The 21586-nt window shown below is 46.5% G+C and overlaps 1 protein-coding gene across 11 annotated transcripts; it reads left to right on the plus strand.

Annotated features, from left to right (window-relative positions):
• The first annotated feature begins 1540 nt into the window (after positions 1–1540).
• Positions 1541–21507, plus strand: LOC123102457 (formin-like protein 12). Of its 11 annotated transcripts, none has more exons than XM_044523807.1 (18): positions 1541–1996; positions 2660–3357; positions 3430–3651; positions 3736–7499; positions 7650–7773; positions 8434–8505; positions 16212–16310; positions 16407–16448; positions 16653–16733; positions 16819–16869; positions 16952–17033; positions 17252–17346; positions 19145–19216; positions 19292–19408; positions 19529–19597; positions 19683–19749; positions 20611–20929; positions 21029–21507. In XM_044523807.1, the coding sequence occupies exons 1-17, from the start codon at positions 1924–1926 to the stop codon at positions 20790–20792; spliced, it is 5910 nt and encodes a 1969-aa protein (XP_044379742.1). In that variant the 5' UTR covers positions 1541–1923; the 3' UTR covers positions 20793–20929; positions 21029–21507. The 11 variants fall into 11 exon arrangements, with proteins under 11 accessions (XP_044379742.1, XP_044379752.1, XP_044379743.1 ...); XM_044523817.1 differs by having other exon boundaries at positions 7705–7773; XM_044523808.1 differs by lacking the exon at positions 21029–21507 and having other exon boundaries at positions 19688–19749; positions 20611–20848.
• Positions 21508–21586: the final 79 nt, after the last annotated feature.

Below are 21586 nucleotides of genomic sequence, written 5' to 3' on the forward strand. Positions count from 1 at the left end.
TTGTGCAACGGTTGTTTGTTGTGAGTGATTGTTTATCCGTGGTGATGATATAGAAGATAGAGTGGGTGGAAGGAATGGTGCCATCATTAAGGAGATTAATGCTAGAAAGTATGATTTCAGAGCTTATTTTTTAGCCATGAGCATAGAAGCAGTAACCATGAAGCTCATATTTTAGCAAAGTTCTCATTATCCCTTGATATAGGTTGTCATGTTTGGCTTGGCACTCCCCATGATCTTGTAATGACCCCCTTAAATGTTGAGATTGAACAAAATTGAGCAATGTTCCCTAAAAAGTCTCCTCATCTTTCCTTCCCATGACTTGTTGACCATGACAATTGTTTGACTCTTGTTCATCTAGTTTGGTCTTGATAATTTGCTAAGTATGTGCTAGGTAGGGCTGCGTAAGATAAAAATGTTTGTATATGTGATTTTTTATCTTAATATTTCCCACTATATATAACAAAAATGTTTATCCCATCTCTCGTGGTAGGAAAGGCATCTAGGGTTTCTCTTGTACTTGCCATAACCACGGGTTCCCCTTGCCTTCAAGTGCCTTCGACGTTGGTGAAGTGGGGGAACCACAGTTTGGGATTGGCCGCATTGTTTGGGTCATCCTATGTCTAGTTAGGGTTTAGTCTAAGTGTCTGACCAAAAATGGCAAGGCGACAACGTCATTGACAACATGGAATAAGGCCACCCCACCATGCTATCCTCATTCTAGCGGTGCTAATTGTATCGATGAATGGCGTGTGAACCTTCGGTCTGGGTCAGATATGGGGTCCTGACGTTGTCTTTGTTTCATGTAATCGATCTCCGATGACATTGTTTCGTGGTGTGGATGGCTATTGTTTGCGTTTAGATTTGTTGGCTTTTTCTTTGGTCGGTGAAGCATGGCCAGCTTTGGCATTGTACGAAAGTTAGCTAGGTAAGGCCTTCTCGGTTCTGCCCAAATGGACCTAGCATGGTTGCCTGACTTTCTTCGTCGCCTTAATTTTCTAAAATGCTGATGCGATCCTTAATTAGCTATCTACAGGACCATTTGACCATTGCGTCAACAACATTACTCTAAATCCAAAAAGTATTTCAGAGATCCGGCGGTATCAAGCTTTGCTCACGGTGCACCATCAATAAACGCAGAGGAAGAGCATCGGCATACCAAAAACACGTGTATCAATTTCCTCTTCCAGTGATAATGATAAAAATTGAACAACCAGAACATACTGGCACTTTCGAGCATTCTCAAGCTATTCAGTGAAAAAAGAATCTTCACGACGTGAGTGTAGTACAGATGGTTAGGTTTTATATAGTAAAATCAATCCACCAGAGTTTGAGAGTTTAAGTCCTAGACTTCTCATTAATGCCCGCATTTTTATGGATTTATTCTAAACTTTTCGACAATATTTATTTAGTTGGAGAAGATATTTTCGTCGACTACAAAGCTTTTGATTTAACCATGTATATTCATAAAGATGAGTATATGTATACATGAGCACCTATATATGTTTAAAAAAACTCACAGCCGAGCCGAGCCGTAGTTTCTGCTGTTCCGTCTCGTGCCGCCTCCTCCTTCCTCCCTCCTTTCTTCTCTCTCTCCTCTCCCTCCGCTTCTCCGCCACCTCAAACACCAAAAAATTAGCAGCGACCCCAAAAAACCAGAGATTTTTTCGCACCAAAAAATTTGAGGAAAAAAATACGAGGGCGAAACCCTAGCGAGGGGCGAATTCCGCCGCGCATTGCCTCCCCCCGCGCGCGTCGCGTGCCGGAGCTGGGTCGTGGGGTCGCCGGCGGCCGCGGCGGCGCGGGCGAGGCGTCGTTGGTAGTGCTCCTCGGTCGCTGGTTGCGATTGAGCAGGCGGACGCGATCAGGAAGCGGGGTGCCGCAGCCTAGGCCGCCGGAGACGGCGGCAACGGGGACGAGGAAGAAATGGCGCTGTTCCGGAGGCTGTTCTACCGGAAGCCGCCGGATCGGCTCCTCGAGATCGCAGACCGCGTCTACGGTAACCCCGCCCGCCTCGTCCTCTTGAAATGTTGGGGCAATTCGCCAAGGATGCAAGGGGGCATGGAATTGCTCGCGATTTTTTTTATTATAGCTCTTTTAGCCTCATAAATTTAGCTGTTTTACGTAATAATTTGGTCTATACGGGAAGAAACTGCTAGTACAAGATTTTATTCTTTTCCCCCACATTTTATCACCAATGTCTACATTATGTACGTGCTGCATTAGTTACTTCTTTAAACACCATTCTAGTTTACTTAGGCCAATGCAAATGAATAATGTGCTGTTCTAACCTATGGAAAAGAACAAGTAGCTGTATAGCTAAGGCAAAACAGGCGCATGATCACTATCGTGCAGTTATAGTTTGAGAACTAGAACAAGACTGAAGCGGGGAGACAAAACTACGACATGAATGTGCCGCCCCTTTTTCCAATCACAACACTTAAATCTTGTGAGTCGTATAGGTTTTCAATATGTTACTGAACTGTGCGAACAGAGGCTCCAAAAATTATCATGTAGTGCTGATATTCCCATATCTGATTGTTTTCAACAAGTAGTGCCTGCGAGCCTTGCACCATGCTGCTAAAATCTTCGTGAATATGCTTACAGTTACAAGTCCAGTTTGACATGAAGAGAAAATGACTGGTCTGTTCAATGCTTGCAGTATTCGATTGTTGCTTCTCGACAGAAACCATGGATCAATTCAAATACAAGAATTACCTGGACAGCATTGTGTTGCAGCTCCGTGAGCAGTTTGCAGATTCTTCATTGATGGTATTAAACTTCAGAGATGAAGGAAAAAGTCTGGTTTCAGGCTTGTTCTCCCTGTACAGAATTACAGTCAAAGATTACCCCTGCCAATACTTAGGATGCCCATTGCTTCCTTTGGACATCGTCATCCACTTCCTCAGGCTGAGCGAGAGGTGGCTTATGTTTGAAGGGAAGCAAAATATTCTGCTAATGCACTGTGAGAAAGGCGGATGGCCAGTGTTGGCATTTATGCTTGCAGCTCTTCTTCTGTACCGGAAACAATACAATGGGGAACAAAGAACTCTGGACATGGTGTACAAGCAAGCACCGAAGGAGCTTCTTCAGATGTTAACAACATTAAATCCACAGCCTTCTCATGTTCGATATCTACAGTACATATGCAGAATGGACTACGAGTTAGGGTTGCCCACACAACCTATTCCTTTCACCCTGGATTGTGTAATTCTTAGAGGAGTACCAAATTTCGATGGGGTAGGTGGTTGTAGGCCAATAGTTCGAGTATATGGGCAGGATATTCTAACGCTTGATAGAGGTCGCAATGCTCTTGCAACACCATTCAAAGCCAAGAAACATGTTAGGCGTTACAGACAGGTACCATCAAGCTCAGCTTAGATCTTGATCATTCTGCTATTTGTGTTAGTTACTTGTTAACTATCGTTGCAGGCAGACAACATGCCGGTGAAGTTAAATGTGGGATCATGCGTCCAAGGTGATGTGGTCCTTGAATGCTTGCATGTGGATGATGGCCTAGAAAATGAAAGGCTAATGTTTAGGGTGATGTTCAATACTTTCTTTATCCAGTCTCACATTTTACAGTTGGACTTTGAGCACATTGATGTCTCTTGGGATGCTGATCACCGGTTCATAAAGAACTTCAAAGCAGAGGTAGGCCATGCTTTTTTCTTACATGTCTGGGGCAACTTATTATCAAATCGATTAATGTTAATTGCAAGTGCATGCCTGAACCAGGTACTCTTTTCAGAGTTTGATGCTGAATCTGATGCGTCTTCCGAAATTGCATCCGGTGATGATGATGATGATGACGACGACGACTGTGGTGATGAGATAGAAGTTGGCTCTGCTGATGAGTTCTTTGAAGCAGAAGAAATCTTCAGTAGTCTTGACTTACATGATGGACACAAGGATGCTGATTTTCGTTCCATAGCTTCTTCAGATCGTACTTCAAGCGTTGAAGCTAGGAAAATCTCACCATTTTCCAGTCTTGAGCTGAGCAGTGATGATATTGATGGATCACCAGAAAATAAAATCGATGACATGAATATGTCATTTGGAATACTAAATGATGAAAATGCATGCACATCTGTTGACACCAATATTATGCATGAAGATATAACGAGAGTAGTGTCAAGTTTGGAAAGTACAACAGATGGAGGCAGAGACAGCATCAATTCGAGTTCTGCTACCTACATAGATAAAGATGATGGCTGCACAGTTGAAAACAGCGATTCAAGGCAGGACAGGATAGTGGATCCCAAGCAAGACTTGAGTCATACTGATAACGTGCTGGTCAAAGAGGTGATTATATTGGAAACCAATAGTCCAAAGGACATTCAGATGATCAAAGAAGTAATCATATCTGAAGTCACCGCTCCAAAACAAGTGCTGGAGGGCGAGATTGAATTAGGCAATGCAGTCCACAATTCAGAAAGCATCATATTGACGGAGGCTGATAGTACTGAAGGACTTAACATTGACATTGCTCTCAAACAGGATGAGGGAGATAGTCCAAGAGAAGAATGCGTTACTTCTGTCAATGGCACCAAACAAGAAAACAACAGTAATACGGATCAACCTAGCATCAGTGACACAAACGTACTAGTGATTGAGCCCGCAGATCAGAATAACAGGATGGAGCCTCCACTAGTAGGGAGGCCACACCTGCAGAGCACAAGTGCTACCATGATTTTAAATTCTGGCGAGCAAAAGATTAAGCAGTCTGATGCTTCCAATAACAATGGAGCTGCAGAACAAACAGAGGGAACGGAAGCTTCTGTATCCAACTCGACAGGCCAACCTTCGAATATTTCTTCTGTGAATATGCTATCTGAAGGTTTTAGCCTGGAAGCAAATGGCACTCTAACTCATGCCAGTGCAAGTACAGTTACAGCTGACTCGTCTCGACTGGCGCTAAAGAAAAAAACTTTTCTTCCTTTGTCAACACAACGTATTTTTGCTCCATACTCTCCCAGGCGTAATGTGCTCCGTTCAGCATCGACAGATTTGTCCTTTCTATCTCCATTGCAAACAGAATCTAATCAGAACTCTGTTCCTTCTACAAGCGGGAGGGATGTTGTTACTACACCTTCAGTGTCTCCACCGCCCCCATCCTCTACATCTCTGAGATCATCCCTAGTAAATCCCCCTCTACGACCAATCAAAACTGTTTCATCTTTACCTTCATCTTCATCATTGGAAGCATATATAGAGATGTCAACTTCCTATTCTCCATTATCACATGTTAACCCTCATCCTCCCTTGATATCATTATCACCACCTCGACAACCTTACCCAGCAAAGACACATGAAAAAGATTTACATGCAGGTAGTCTATCTTTTCCTGCTTTGCCTGCTTCCAACAGGTATGCATCTCACCCTCCAGCGCCACCCCCACCTCCTCCTTCACGTACTCTTTGTACTAAAATTATTTCAAGCACCTCAATATCTCATCATGCACAAAGAAGAGAAAAAGGGTCTTGCTCCTCTAGTCCTCGTAGACAAACTATTCTCAACCTAGGTTTTTCCTCTCTAACTTTACCATCCAAAAGTAGTATAGTGATGACAGACTTTATCTTAGGAGCCTCTGATTTTATAGACATGGAAGTAACAAACAGAAGAAATATACCAACTGACATGTATGTTCCAACTACCAGTGAAGATACAAAGTATTTCTTTCACATGCCTCATTCTTTATCTCCCAAAACTTCTCAACATAGTACACCACAGCCTCCACCTCTGCTTCCTCTACTGCCACAACTACCATTGCCAATTACAGATAGTGAATCAGTACCACTTATAAGCTCAAAGTCTTCTTCAGATTGTTCATATAAAGAAGCAGCAACACCACCAGGAAAACAACCCCTCTCTCCACCTCCACTTGGAGCAAATGATCCTTCAAGTTCAAAATTTAAAGAGGAAGTACCTCATGAACAGCCTTTAGATCCTCCTTTGGAAGCATGCAAGGAATTCTCGTGGCATGAACTGATCATTGAAACCCCACCCTCCACAGTTCATATAAAAGAACATGGAGCCATTCCAACCCCACCACATCCACCCAGCTGGCATAGGGGAATTTCACCTGCTCATATACTTACACGTCAACCCCGTCACCCACCTTCAACACCACCTGCAGCCCCGCCTTTGCCACCACACTTGTCTTTACTCCCATCTCTAGAACCTTTGCCCTCACCTTCAGTTACACCCTCAACAGAATCCTTGTCATCTCCCCATTTACCTCAAACACCAGCCCTTCATATAAATGATATATCATCCCTGTCTGCCCCACCACCATCTCCACCGCCTCCTCCACCTCCGCCTAGAGAGCATGAAGTAATTTGCCCTTTGCCTCCAATTTCACCTAAAAGGCATGATGTACCCTCACCTCCACCACCACCTCCTTTTGGACAACATCAAGCACTTTTGCCTCCTTCCATTTCCCAGGATCATGTAATAGCTCCACCTCCACCTCTAACAAGGGATGCTGGAATTCCGCTGCCACCACCACCTCCACCTAGAGAGAGCGCTGGGAATTTCCCTCATCCTATTGAAGGAAGCCCATCTCCAACTCTACTAGAATGTCAAGTTAGAGCTCCAATTCCGCCATCACCTCCTTTTTGTGAAGGAAAGGAAAGAATTCCACCTCCAATTTCTCTTGAAGGAAATAAAACAACTCCACAGCCTTCTCTTATTAGAGGACGAGAAGGAACTCCACTGCAAGATGGATTTCAAGGTGGAGCTCCACCTCCAACAGCACCTCTTGGAGTGCATGGAGGGGCTCCATCGCCGCCGCCACCACCTCCTGTAGCATGTCGAGTGGCTCCACCGCCGCCGCCGCCACTTCCCGGAGGATGCGAAGGGCCGCCTCCACCTCCTCTGCTACCTCCTGGTGCACATAGTGGAGCTCCACCGCCGCCACCACTTCCCGGGGGATACGAAGTGGCACCTCCACCTCCTCCGCTACCTCCTGGAGCCTATGGTGGGGCTGCACCGCCGCCGCCGCCACCTCCCGGAGGATATGGAGGGGCACCTCTACCTCCTCCTCCACCTGGAGGAATCGGAGGAGTTCCACCTCCACCACCGCCTATTGGAGGGATAGGAGGTACTCCAACTCCTCCACCTCCCGCAGGATTTCGAGGTGGAGCTCCGTCTCCTCCTCCTCCTCCCGGAGGATATGGCGGGACTCCTCCACCACCTCCTCCTAGAGGGCATGGAGGAGTAGGTGGCCCCCCTCCCCCACCAGGTGCACCTGCTCCTCCAATGCCCCCCGGAATACCTGGTGGCCCCCCTCCACCTCCTGGAGTACCTGGTGGCCCCCCTCCACCTCCTGGTGGACGAGGTGGCCCCCCTCCACCTGGTGTAAGAGGTCTTCGTTCCTTGGGCGCAACCTCACTTACTGTAGCACGGAAGTCATCTCTAAAACCACTGCACTGGGTCAAAGTAACAAGAGCAATGCAAGGAAGTGTATGGGCAGAAATTCAAAAGCAAGATGCTGATAGGTACTCTCTGTTATTTCAACTGTTTGTTTGCCAGAAGATATAAATTCTCGTAACTTGCTCTGATGATCGAATGTCGCTATCAGCTCAATTCTCGCAAAATATATATTTAGTGCATCCTTATTCTGCTAACTGATAGCACCATCTATGCAGCGATTCTGAGTTCGATGTGAGTGAACTGGCATCTCTTTTCACTATTGCTCCAAAGGCAAAAGGTGGCGCAAAAACAGAAGGGGCTGGAAAATCTATTGGTTCCAAAACTGATAAGATTCACCTGGTAACTTGTTCCAGCAATTTCATCTAGCTCTGCTATGCTACTGGATTCTGTAGTGGCATCAAAGTTTATAGTGCATAGCATGTCAGCATCATGAAATTTCCTATATTTTTCCGCACTAAAAAAACTGTAATATCCTTTCAGAGGGCAGGTCCATACAATGTAGACAGAGTGCAGTACTCCATTCAATTTTATAGAATGTCAATTACTTTAGGTTTAAACAAGCATTATACTATGCTTGCTCTTTAACATACTCGCTCCGTCCCAAAAAGCTTGTCTTAGATTTGTCTAGATACGGATGTATCTAGATACGGGTAACATGATATATCACATGTAAGGTCATGCACAGAAGTAGTGTAAACTGTCTCCTCCAAGTTACCATGTGAGACTGAAGTCATGGTAATGTTGAGACCATGCAAGTTGCAACGGCCTTTTTCGTGAACTAAACTTAGTGTAGGGAAAGAACATAGATGGTATTTCACACTCGGTTTTGCATTTGTAGCATGTCTTAATTTTTAGCTACCTCAAAGTATGCTTTTCTGACTCTAAGCTGCTTGCATTGGACTTTTTTAGTTATATTTCCTTTCTGACAACAAAACTTATGTCCTTGTGGTGCAAATAAAAACCCTGAAAGTTTTGTTCATGTCCTTGGAAAATCCACAGATGGATATAAGACGGGCAAATAACACAGAGATCATGTTGACGAAAATCAAAATGCCACTCTCCGAAATGATGGTAAGTATCTCGCTACTAGCTGACGTCTCTTTGTTTCTAGAGAACATGCAAACAGCACATGCACATATTTTCACCGAGTAGGGAGCAGACATGCATACAAGGGAGCTTAGCGGCAAAGTCGGCAAGACAAACGCCATAAGCAACCCTGGTAGGTGGTAGCAAAGAGGGCACATACTGTCATTGGAAGGGCAAACCTGTTGATTGCTCAAGTTCCTTCTAGTTAGTGTAGAAGATCCAGCATAGTTTGTTTTCATCAGTTTTATTGAAGTGTTAGCATGAAGATTGGGTATTAACTCAAATAAATTATCAGTGATGTAGAATAGAGGAGGGGCGTACCAGCCAGTGGCTCAATGTAGTGTGTGTGATGCTGTGCAGCTCACCAGACATGTCTGGCTGCCCTCTTCTAGGTCAGCCCCAATGGGCCTGGGCCACTTGGGCCAGCAATACATGGCCACACATTCAACACTCCCCGTCAAGAGGGGTGATAGATATCTATCATTGCCATCTTGTCACAAGCTAAGCTGCATTCTCTGGTTCCCAGTCCTTTAGTCAAGCAATCTGCAATTTGTTGCCCTGAGCTCACATACCCTATCTTGATAATCTCAGCATCCAGCTTTTCTTTGATAAAGAATCTGTCAGTCTCCACATGTTTGGTCATATCATGTTGAATCGGGCTGTTTGCTATATTAATTGCCGGCTTGTTGTCACACCATACATTCATGCAACTGGTCTTCAGTATCTTCAGCTCTTCTAATAGATTCCTTATCCATAACAACTCACTCAGTCCCTGAGACATGGCTCTGTATTCATGCAACAGGTCGTTTCTTGCTTCTCCAAGACACTAGATTTCCTCCTACAAAGACACAATAGCCTGAAGTTGATCTCGTGTCATCCAGGCAGCTAGCCCAATCAGCATCACAATAACCATCTACAACAAGGTGTCCATAACTCTTGAAAAACAGTCCTTTCCCAGGAGTACCTTTCAAGTATCTCAAGATTCTATGTACCGCCTCAAGATGTTCACTTCTAGGCTCATGCATGTATCTGCTCACAACACTTGCTGCAAATGCAATGCCTGGTCGTGTATGACACAAGTACAACAATCTCCCAACTAATCTTTGATATCTCTCCTTATTCACTGGCTCTCCTGACCGAGCTGTCAGTTTGTGGTTTTGACCTATTGGAGTTGATGCTGCCCAACATCCTAGCATTCCTACATCGCTTATAGGAGATCTAAAGTATACTTCCTCTGAGATAGTGCAATCCCCTTCGCAGACCCAACCACTTCTATGCCCAGGAAGTATTTGAGTCGGCCCAGATCTTTGACTTCAAAGGCCTTACCCAAACACTCTTTCAGTCTTGCTATTTCTTCTTTGTCATCCCCTGTGATAATAATATCATCCACATATATGGCAAGTATAGTGATTTTCCCTTGTTTATGTCTGTAGAACAGTGTATGACCACCGTTACACTGCCCATACCCCATACTACATACAACACGTCTGAACTTGTCAAACCATGCTCTCGGAGACTGTTTCAGACCATACAGAGATTTCCTTAACCTGCATGCCTTGCCAACAGTCTCAGACGTAGAGAACCTGGGATCTCCATGTAGACCTCCTTCAGGTCCCCATGCAAGAAAGCATTCTTCACATCAAGTTGATATAAGGACCGCTCGAAATTCACTGCACAAGAGATCTGGATCCTCAGTGATCATCTTTGCTACTGGAGCAAAGGTCTCATCATAGTCAATGCCGTAGGTCTGGCTGTACCCCCTCGCCACAAGCCTGCTTTGTACCTTTCAATCTTCCCTTCTGCATTCTGCTTCACAGTGTATACCCACTTGCAGCTGACTGCCTTCTTTCCTGTTGGAAGAGGTGTTAGTACCCATGTCTTGTTCTTACATGATGCCTCCAGCTCCTCTATCATAGCTGCTCGCCACTTTGGATCCACTTTTGCTGCCTTCCAATCAGTTGGAAGAGACCAGCTGAAGAGAAGCAACAAATGCTTTGTGGCTCGAGATAATGCTTCATAGGAAACATAATTTCCAATATCATTGGCATCGAACCCATACTTTGGCGCTGGTATCCCTGATTTTTCTCGAGTACCTTTTCTCAAAGCAATTGGCAAGTCTTCTGTGTCAGATGAGCTTGCATTGCTACCTTGCTGCTCCCCCCTGCATCTGTGTTGGTGGCTCCCCCTGAACATGATGCTGTCGTCTTGAATAAACTTGAGGATTGCGCTCCTCATTCACCTTCTGCCACCTATGGGAATCATCACCTTGCTTCCGTGAATACACCTTTAGCTGCTCCTCTTGCTCTGCTGTCCACCTCGGTACACAACCGATCTGGGTGGGAGTACTGTCTGCCTGACTCGGCACCCCATCAGTCACAATCGGTCCTTCACTCTGTGGTGTTATCATTTTCTGGGGCTGCTGCTCGCTTCGCTGTACCGGAATATCACCCTCAATTGGTTGCTGCAGCACTGAATCGGCACAACCACCACTCTCCCCCTCTTGACCTGTCACAGTAGACTGGGTATGACTTTCAAAGTTTCAAGTAATCCACTAAGATCAGTTTTCTCACCATAAAATGGTTTGGATTCCCTAAAGGTGACATCCATGCTCACAAAGGCCCTCCGTTCAGATGGACTCCAACACTTGTACGCGATGTACGCGCCAACTGCGCCAGCCCATGGATGCTTTGCGGGGACTTCAACTTGATCTATCGAGATGAAGACAAAAACAACGGGAACATCAACAGACGCATGGTGGGACGCTTCCGCCGCGTTCTCAATGACCTCGCGCTTAAGGAGGTTTACCTCAACGGTAGGCGATACACTTGGTCGAATGAGCAGACCCCGCCCACGCTGGTTCACCTCGACCGTGTCCTCTGCACTGCGGACTGGGAGGAGCGGCACGGAGAGTGCCACCTTCGCTGCCTCGCCTCGGTTGTCTCCGATCATAGCCTGCTCCTGCTTGACTGCTCGCCATTGCCCCCGGCGCATCGGCGCTTTCATTTCGAGGAGTATTGGACGCGCATTGCGGGCTTCCAGGACGTGGTTGCGGCTGCTTGGAGTTCGGTGGACGACCCGAGCCCGTTTCGCCGCATCATGCGGCGCTTGCAGGCCACCGCGCGCATGCTCACGAGCTGGAGTGCTCGCGCCGTGGGCAACATCCGCGACCAGCTCGCGATCTCGCGTGAGCTGCTCCTGCGCCTTGACTCGGCCCAGGAGATCCGCCAGCTAACACCCCACGAGGACTGGCTCCGCCGACAGGTCAAGCTGTCATATCTTGGCCTGGCTTCGCTGGAGCGAACTTTGGCGCGACAGCACGCGCGCATCTCTTCTCTCAAAGATGGCGACGCCAACACATCCTTCTTCCATCGCCAGTGCACCTATCGCAAGCAGAAGAACATGATCCACTCCCTGATGGTTGACGGCACCGTGCTCACCGATCATGCTGACATGGCCGCGGCGGCCTTCGCGCACTTCGACTCCCTGCTCGGGACCGATCACCCTCGAGATTGCGCCCTTGACTTGCAGCACATCATCGAGTCGACCGTGCTCGACGACCTGGAAGCCCCATTCAGCGAAGACGAGATTTGGCAAGCAATAAAGCGCCTACCAGCATGCAAGGCGCCCGACCCTGATGGCTTTACCACGGAGTTCCTCCGATCCTGCTGGCCCGTCGTCAAGCATGACTTCGTCTGCGCCTTCCAGCAGCTCCATGCGCTCCGGGGACGAGGATTCAGCTGCCTGAACCAAGCGCTGCTCACGCTGATCCCAAAGCGCGCTGACGTTGCCAGCCTGTTTGACTACAGGCCCATCAGCCTAATCCACCTCGTCACCAAGATCTTCACGAAGATGCTATCCCTCCGCCTAGCGCCCAAGCTGAATGACTTGATCAGTCCCATCCAGAACGCCTTCATCCTCGGGCGCAGTCTCCACGACAATTTCTTGATCGTGCGACAGTCGGCGCGCCTCCTCCACCAGCTGGGAGCCTCGCGCATCCTCAAGCTCGACCTCACCCGCGCCTTCGACTCTGTCTCGTGGCCCTTTCTCTTTGAGGCCCTGCGTCAATACGGATTCGGCGACCGCTTCCTCGGCTGGATCGCGATCCTGCTATCGTCGGCCAGCACCCGAGTCCTTAATGGCGCGCCTGGACTTGCGATCTGGCATCGATGTGGACTCCGCCAGGGCGACCCTGTGTCACCGCAGCTCTTTGTGCTTGCTGTCGACACGTTGGGGCGCTTGTTCCGCCGAGCTGCTGAGCTCAACGTTCTGCAACAGCTGCACCCCCGTCGCGCGATTCCCATCATCTCGCTTTATGCCGACGACGTCATCCTCTTCTGCCACCCCTCGCCTAGCGATACATTGGCGGTCAGAGAGATCCTGCAGCTCTTCGGCCGTGCGTCAGGCCTGCGTGTCAACTTCCAGAAGAGCACGGCCACGATAATCCGTTGCGCAGACGACGAGGTCGCCCCAGCCGTCGCGACCCTGGGATGCCCCCTCGTGGAGTTCCCCATCACATATCTGGGCATCCCCCTCACCTTGCGACGCCCGACGGCCGCCCAGCTGCAGCCCGTCGTCGACAAGACTGCCGGGAAGCTACCCACTTGGAAGGCGCACCTCATGAACAAGGCTGGTCGCCTTGCCTTTGTCAAGTCCGTCCTCAGTGCAATTCCCCTGCATCAGCTCCTTGTGCTCGCGCCGCCGAAGAAAGTCTTCAAACTCCTTGAGAAGATCCAGAGAGGATTTCTTTGGGCTGGCCGTGCCGATTCTCAAGGCGGCAATTGCCACGTGAATTGGCGCCGCATCTGCCGCCCTACCAGTCTGGGCGGCCTTGGCATCCACGACCTGGAGCGCACGGGCCTCGCCTTGCGCACTAGATGGCTCTGGTTGGCACGCACTGATGGAAACAGAGCATGGGCTGGCCTCGACCTCCAATTCTCAAGCGAGGAACGTGCATTCTTTTTCGCGTCCACCTCCATGCTCATTGGGGATGGTCGACGGGCATTGTTTTGGGAGGACCGCTGGATCAACGGGCGATCCATCTCTGAGATCGCTCCTCAGCTGTACGCCCTCATCCCCAAGCGCAGACGCAAAAGCAGAACAGTGGCAGACGGTCTTCAGGCGCACCAGTGGGCTTCAGACATACATGGCACTCTTGGCATCCAAGAGATTGGCCAATACTTGCTAACCTGGCGGGCCATCGCGCATACCACCCTCTCTGCTGAACCGGACCAACTCCAATGGAGGTGGAATGCTTCAGGCACATACACCGCACAGTCCGCGTACCTAGCCACCTTCCATGGCTCTGCATCCTGCCCGGCATGGCAGCTTACCTGGAAGAGCTGGGCACCTCCGCGAGTGAAGTTCTTCCACTGGCTCGCTAACTTGGGACGCTGCTGGACGGCCGATCGCCTCGCCCGCCGCGGATTGCCGCACCCTCCTCGCTGCCCGCTCTGTGATCAGATGCCGGAATCGATGAACCATCTGATCCTGGAATGCTCCTTCACCAAGCAGGTTTGGCACGACGTCCTGTCTTGGCTGCACCTACCTTGCAGCGCGCCTAATGGTGAGGGCTCCCTATCTATCTGGTGGCGCACAGCGCGGCAGGCCACACCCAAGCCGATGCACAAAGGGCTCACAACCGCAACGCTGCTGATCCCTTGGATGACATGGAAGCATCGCAACGATTGCGTCTTCAATGCCGCAACACCATCGACTAGCGTCTTGGTAGCAAGGATCAAGGAAGAAGCTGCGCTTTGGGCAACCGCAGGTGCTCAAGGCTTGCGTGTCATCCTCCCACAGATCTGGGACGTCCACTGATGTTTTTTTTGTGTTTTGCCTGTCTCAGAGCCTCCTAGGAGGATGTAACAAACTACTCCCTCTGTCCCAGAATATAAAAACGTTTTTTACACTATGCTAGTGTTAAAAACGTTCTTATATTTTGGGACGGAGGGAGTATCTCTCTTTTCAATATAATGAAACGCAAAAGTCTTTTGCGTTTTCTCGAAAAAAAAACTTGTAGCCGTGCTGCCCAGAAGGGTACCCAGTGAAGATACACTTGACAGCCTGTGGATCCAATTTGCCCACAGATGGCCTGTGATCCCTGACAAAGCAGACACAACTGAACAGCTTGGGAGGAACCACACAATCATTCTTTCCCAGAAGTAACTCAGAAGGTGACTTCATACCCAATACTCTCGATGATGTGCGATTGATCAGGTGTGTCGCAACCATCACTGCTTCACTCCACAAGAATTTTGGCACATACATTGTAAACATCAGTGATCGAGCAACCTCCAGAATATGTCGATTCTTCCTTTCTACCACTCCATTCTGAGGAGTGTCCGGACATGAGGTTTGATGCAAAATCCCTTGCTCTGATAAGTAAGTCCCAAACACTTTGTTCACATACTCGGTGCTATTATCACTTCTTATCACATGCACCTGAACATTGAAGTGATTTTTCACATAGGCATTGAAAGTCTTGAAGCATTGGAAAGTTTCATCCTTGTGACGCATTTAGATCCATGTCATACGTGAGTGGCAATCAATAAAGGTCACAAAATACTTTGCACCACTAACTGACACCACCGGACTTGTCCACACATCCGAGTGAACAAGCATGAATGGGGATATACTTCTAAGTCCCTTACTCACATAAGACGTCTCGTGTGTTTTGCAAACTCACACGCATCACATTGCAGCTTGTTATTATCTAGTCCATGCATTACATCAGGAAACAGCTGGAACATTTTATCAAAGGATACATGCCCCATTCTGTAGTGATGTTTCATGGCCCCAGACTCTCTTCCACAATTGCCGCAAACACTGGGCTGCCCACCACCTCGGTCCCCAGCAGCCGGTCCTGACCCACAGCGCAGACCCGCACCTCCCCTGCAGCCGCACCTCCCGTGCAGCAACAGCACCAGCAACCACCCGAGCAGCCTCTCTTCCTCTTCAGCCGCCCGAGGACGAGGAAGAGCTCGAGCAGGGGTTCTGCCTCGGGTCCAAGAAGCAGCCACCCGCGCAGCCCCGCCTGTCCGCTCTCCGCGTCGCGCGCGCAGCACGCCGCCACCGCCGCCGCCGATTTGAGCCCCCGCCGCAGCCTCCTCGCCGGACCCCACCGCCGGCCAGCTACTAGACGATCGTGGCGTCTGATACCAGGTAGAACAGAGGAGGGGCGTACGAGCCAGTGGCTCAATGCAGTGTGTGTGATGCCGTGCAGCTCACCAGACATGTCTGGCTGCACTCTTCTAGGTCAGCCCCAATGGGCCTGGGCCACTTGGACCAGCAATACATGGCCACACATTCAACAAGTGAGTTATAGGGAAATTTAGTTTTGCCACCGGGTTCTTTCACCCGAAAATTTGCTTGGAAGTTCTTTGCATATTTGTTTTTCAGAATCACATTCTTTTGGTGAACTTGAGAACTCAGTTCATGGCCTAAAGCTTTTAAAATCCCATCTCCCTGTTTTTTACGTGAACTTTACACCAATTTAATTCTGGTTTTTTAGCGAGTTGAGTCAATAGTCAAATAAGTTTAAAGTGTGCTGTTAATTCAGGAAATCTTCCTGCAAAAATAATAATCAGGAAATCATTCTCTTTTTTAAATTAAGTCACGTGACTGCATATATTTTTTACATAGTAATTGTACTTTCTCTACCGATATGTCTTTACTTTCTCTGCTCATAATAGAGTGCTGCTCTGGCCTTGGACGATTCAGTTTTAGACGCTGATCAGGTTGAAAATCTCATAAAGTTTTGCCCAACAAAAGAGGAAATGGAGCTTCTAAAGGTTGTTTCCAAACTAACACTTCCTTGAATTTTCCCCTTGTCTCTAGTATAATCATGAACAATTTTTTTCTACCTATTTTGTAAATTTGGCTGGCAGAACTTTACAGGAGACAAGGAAACTCTTGGAAAGTGTGAACAGGTAAATCTATATCTTTTGGCTTACACGCATTACTCTAATGCAAATATCATGTTTCATCTAAGTTTACCTGCTTATCACATAATTTATAGCTTCCTTCTCTTATATATTTCTCTGGTCATATTTTATCTGAATTGAAGTTTTAAATGACATTTTACATTTGTACCTCAGTTTACCTTACTATTTATCTTTTTCCTATATATGCAGTTCTTTCTAGAATTGATGAAGGTGCCGAGGATTGAATCTAAGTTTAGGATATTTGCTTTCAAGATTCAGTTTCAGACACAGGTCATACACCGTTAAGTTTTAGAGATTAAGGTCATTTGTGTTGTTCATGGCTTTCTCACTCTCCACTTATTTATTTCCTGCTTAGATTAGGGATGTTAGAAAGAATTTGCTGACCGTGGCATCGGCTTGTGAGGAGGTAAACATTCTAACAACTAAGGTTTCTCACGTTCAGTATTCATGTTTAGCACGCGAGAACTCATTTCTGTTATGCCAATCAGCTCAGAGGCTCTGAGAAGCTGAAGGTGATCATGAAGAACATTCTGTTAATTGGGAACACATTAAATGAAGGGACACCAAGAGGTAGTGTCTTCGCTGATTTCTAACTATCCTATTAGACTATTAGTTGGGAAGAATGCTCCAACTATCTATTGTACGGTACTATTTTGGGGAGTAGATTGAAACTGTATCAATACCAGTTTATTGCATCTTCAGGGTTTTTTGTTTACCAAACAATTTTATCCTCTGCCTCGTACCTTTTTAATTTCAATTTCAATTTCTTTTTTGCTATTCCCTTGCAGGCCAGGCTGTTGGTTTCCGCTTGGATAGTATCCTAAAACTTGTAGAGACCCGTGCAACCAGCAGTAGAACAACACTAATGCACTTTCTTTGCAAGGTATGGAAATAATTGGCCGACATTGATTGATTAAAAAATGAGGAAAATAATATTATATAGTTAGCTGATTCATGGCAATCCACGTAGAACCCCAATCCAGATCATGCAAACTAGTTTGTGGTTTGGCAATGATCTGCTTTGTGCCAGTTGAGAATGGGGGATGGCAAACACCATTGACAATAACCTGATGGCAAGGTGCAGTAGAGGATGGATGCTCGAGAGTCGATAGGCAAAGTGAGAACAAGGAGGGGTGCTTGATTGGCAGGGGCAGGCCCACCTCAATTCGAAATGAATACACAATTTCTTTTGTGTAAACATACATGTGTATTGGCATATAAACTGATAAATAGCCTAAATCGACTCAACAGCCTAAATAGACTTTATCTCTTGCCTCCCATGCCCCACCTGCCATCCCATGAAGTCCCGTGGTGCTCTCAGCGCTTCCTGATCTCACCTGGCCATCTGATGACTGGTAATTCACAGCGCTCTGGCTCGAGAGGCAAATCCGAACATTCCATGGGTTAGCCTGGTATAGTGATATTATGATGACAACAGCACCCCCATCCTTCCACTCGTGTGGGTTCTTTTGGTGGCGTGATGCCTTCAGCCTCATGACAAGTACAAAAGAATCGCCAAATATTAATAGAGGCGACAAAAAAAATCCTTTTTAATTGATCCTTGAATTGAGCGGCCTCTCTGTTAGGACAACAGCATCACCTCCTCCTTCCACTGATGCGGGTTCTTTTTGGTGGTGTTGATGTCTTCGGCCTTTGCAGGGGCGGAGCTAGCATGTGGTCAATGGTGTCAAATGACACCAATGATTTTTCGCTAGCCTACTTTAGAGGTAACAAAATACTCTTTACAAATACGCAATGCTACCACTATACTTACAAATATGACACCAGCAATAATTTTTTCTGGGCAAAGGCCGGAGCTCAAGGGCTCAGGGTCGTTTTGCCATCATCCTGGGATGTCCACTGAGCCCCTGACGGCTGTGTAAAACTGCCTCCTAGGAGGATGTAAATTCCCTCTTTCCAATTCAATGAAACGCAAAAGCCATTTGCGTTTTCTCGAAAATAATTTTTTCTGGCTTCGCCCCTGGGCCTTTGTGACAAGTAAAAAAGAATTGCCAGATGTCATTAATAGAGGCGGCAAACATCTCCTTTGTATATGATCCTTGAATCGAGCGGCCTCCCTGTGAGCTTTATGCCAGACTTCACTCTTTCACCATAAATGACCAGCTTAGCTTTTTGGATGATCAGCCTAGCTGTCAATATCCTTCACATGTTTCACCTTCTGCTTTCTAGTCAAGCCTACAATGAGCTGCTTTACCTTCATCAACATCTTAACAGAATGTCAGAATCTACCTTCATGATCTCAGTAATGATGTCTGGAGCTGCATCTGGGGTCAAAAAATTGTCCAAGGTAAAAACTAAATAAGTCTCCAAGGATCACCAAACCCATGTCATCTTAAATGGCTCTGGGCCTGCAACTGCAAGTGCAATCCTAAAGTCAAGGCCTTCTCCTGGCTCCTACTCCAAGACCGACTTAACACCGGAGACATGTTAATCGGAAGGAACTAGATTTGACAGTTCCACCTGCGTGCTTTGTGGACACGATACTCTAGAAACTCACAATGTGTTATTGTAAACGTAGACGCGGACCTTAGAATCACAATGTGTTATAAATTTGAAGAAACCAATCGCCAATATTTTTCTTGGTTCATGGCTTCATGCTGCATATTGTGCATTCATACAGTATGCTTCAAAACTTAATGACTGGTTTAAGTGTTCTTCAGTCCCTTGCAGGAAAGTCACCAGAACTACTGGATTTTCATGAGGATTTAGTTAGCTTGGAAGCTGCTTCGAAGGTATTGTGCATGCTGACTAATATGGATGACTTACATTGATAATATTTACTAAATATTCTGGAGTTATTTAAACAGTTGCAATTGAAAGCATTGGCGGAGGAACAGCAGGCAGTTGTAAAAGGGCTAGAGAAAGTTGAACAGGAACTAACTGCTTCAGAAAGTGATGGGCCAGTTTCTGATGTTTTTCGGAAGGTACATTTCCCATCCTTCTGAGACCATTTGCTTTTAATGAAGTGTTTTGGTAGCTATTTTGTATTTTTCAATGTTTTCTTGTATGGTGCTCTATATATTTGTTGCTTCAATGCAATGTAGACTTTAAAGGAGTTCCTTGATGATTCTGGTGCTGATGTACGTGCCCTATCAGCACTCTACGCTGATGTAGTAAGCCTTTCGTGCCCCTCCCTGCTTTCATTACTAATAGTGTACACTTCAAATTTGCCCACTTTTGACGTACAAGTGCTGACAGGGTAGAAGTGCAGATGCACTTTCCCTTTATTTTGGAGAAGACCCTGCAAAATACCCTTTTGAGCAAGGTAATTTCCATGCCAAATTATCAATTGAATCAGTCTATGTGAGATGGTTCTGAATGAATGTATATTTTATATTTCCTCCTTTTCCAATTATGCTTGTGAAGTTTTAGTGAAGATAGTGTGTTGTGACCATTGATGCACTAAGATGATAGAGTGAGAAACTAGAGACTATGGATGTGTTTGGTCTGATTTAAAATGGTATAGGCAGACTGCACCTGCCCTTCACCAAGACAACACTACATTTTCAGTTTTTCTTCTGCAATAAGTTAATTGACGCTTCATCTGGAAGTGTGGAGCCAGGGCTCAGAAAACTTCTTGAGGTTCATTGGTTGATGTTATAACAAGCTAAAGGCGAGATTTTGAACCTCGGCTGGATTAATGAGGATTCTCTCCGAAGTACTCCTAGCTAGACTTCTTTGTGGTGATTTTGGCTTATTGCTACCTGTCCCCAGTTTTATCAATACTGGTTGAGTGGTTGCCTGGTTGGGATCACCATTTACCTGATCGTCTGATCTGCTTGACTAGCTTGCTTATTTGCCTCTAGAATACTCCTATAGTTTGCTCCTTATCAGATCTGCTGTAGTTAATTTCCCTCTTCAGTTTTCTCTCTTTGAGCCAGTAAATATCAAATGGCAAACATACATGTCTATGAACTACAACAGTTCCTTTTATGCGATTTATGACCTGCTTTATCATTTAATCCATGTTAAATGTCTTTCTTTCACTTTGAAATTAAAAAATGGCATCAATGTCCTGAACTCCTCCTTGCATGTCCTCATCTATCTCCAAAATAAAGCAAGCATTTGCTAGTAATTCGATATCCCTCTTATCTCTTACTCATACTGAATCTTGAAAACTACGCAGTTGCTTCCACCCTTCTGACCTTTGTGGGGTTATTTCGGAAGGCGCACGAGGAGAATCTCAAGCAGATCGAGGCTCAGAGGAAGAAAGCGCTGAAAGAAGCGGAAAAGGAAGCAAGCCAGGACAGAACTCCTGTAAAATTGAAAGATGGAAATGTAGGATCACCAAGGTCGCCCTTCAAATGATATCTGTCCCGAAACTTGGATACGGTCATCAGTTTTTCCTCAGCAGACGACCTCTGCCAGCCATGCAGATCTTCAGGAGGCTCGACTGTCGCCAGATGCATGACTTCCTTGGGGACATCTCATGCCTACAAGACAAGGTAACATACAATTATGCATATGCTCTGTTTCATCCTAACTCGTGAAATGTTCTTCTCGGTATAACCCTAACCTAGAATCACTTATTTGGTTTCGTACAGATACTTCCAGTTGGACATCCACGTTTGATAGCCCATGACACTGTACAAAGCTAACCCAGCACCTAACGTAGGTCCATGTGTACAGATTTCTTATTAGATTTTCCCCCATTTGTTTTACACTAGCAGTAGCAGCAGGAGTAGGCCAGTGGTTGTAAACTAGGAAAATGAAAAGAATGTAAGCAATGATTTGTAATCTAGAAGAAATAGAAAAGGATTAGTGTTGTTACCACAGGAAATTTTCCAACCAACAGATTAGGCGGTTTTGAAACGATAGACAGGTTGACACACATCACTATAGCTCAACCAGGTGATTCTACAATATGTATACTGATCTTTGTGTAACCGCTTTGCACAGTCATGCTTTCGATTTGTTGCCAAATCATGCATCGAGGTGCTTGTGCATGAACCCTGTCTTGAAAGAGCAAAATATGCGGTTTGTTCTCCTGATCAACTGAAGTGATAGCTTCAGTGTTTTTGTCTGATGATGTGCAAAACGGGAAATGGTCCTCTGTTGCTAATTCACACTGCACTCTCTTCTCTTCTGCTCCCTCCTCTGTC

This window comes from Triticum aestivum, chromosome 5A, assembly GCF_018294505.1.
Source record: "Triticum aestivum cultivar Chinese Spring chromosome 5A, IWGSC CS RefSeq v2.1, whole genome shotgun sequence".
Classification (NCBI taxonomy): domain Eukaryota; kingdom Viridiplantae; phylum Streptophyta; class Magnoliopsida; order Poales; family Poaceae; genus Triticum; species Triticum aestivum.

Coding starts and splice junctions, on each gene's coding strand:
- LOC123102457 (XM_044523807.1), top strand. CDS start 1,924: ATGGCGCTGTTCCGGAGGCTGTTCTACCGGAAGCCGCCGGATCGGCTC. Junction 7,774..8,433: donor AAACTGATAAGATTCACCTG/GTAACTTGTTCC, acceptor GAAAATCCACAG/ATGGATATAAGACGGGCAAA. Junction 16,449..16,652: donor CTCTTGGAAAGTGTGAACAG/GTAAATCTATAT, acceptor CTATATATGCAG/TTCTTTCTAGAATTGATGAA.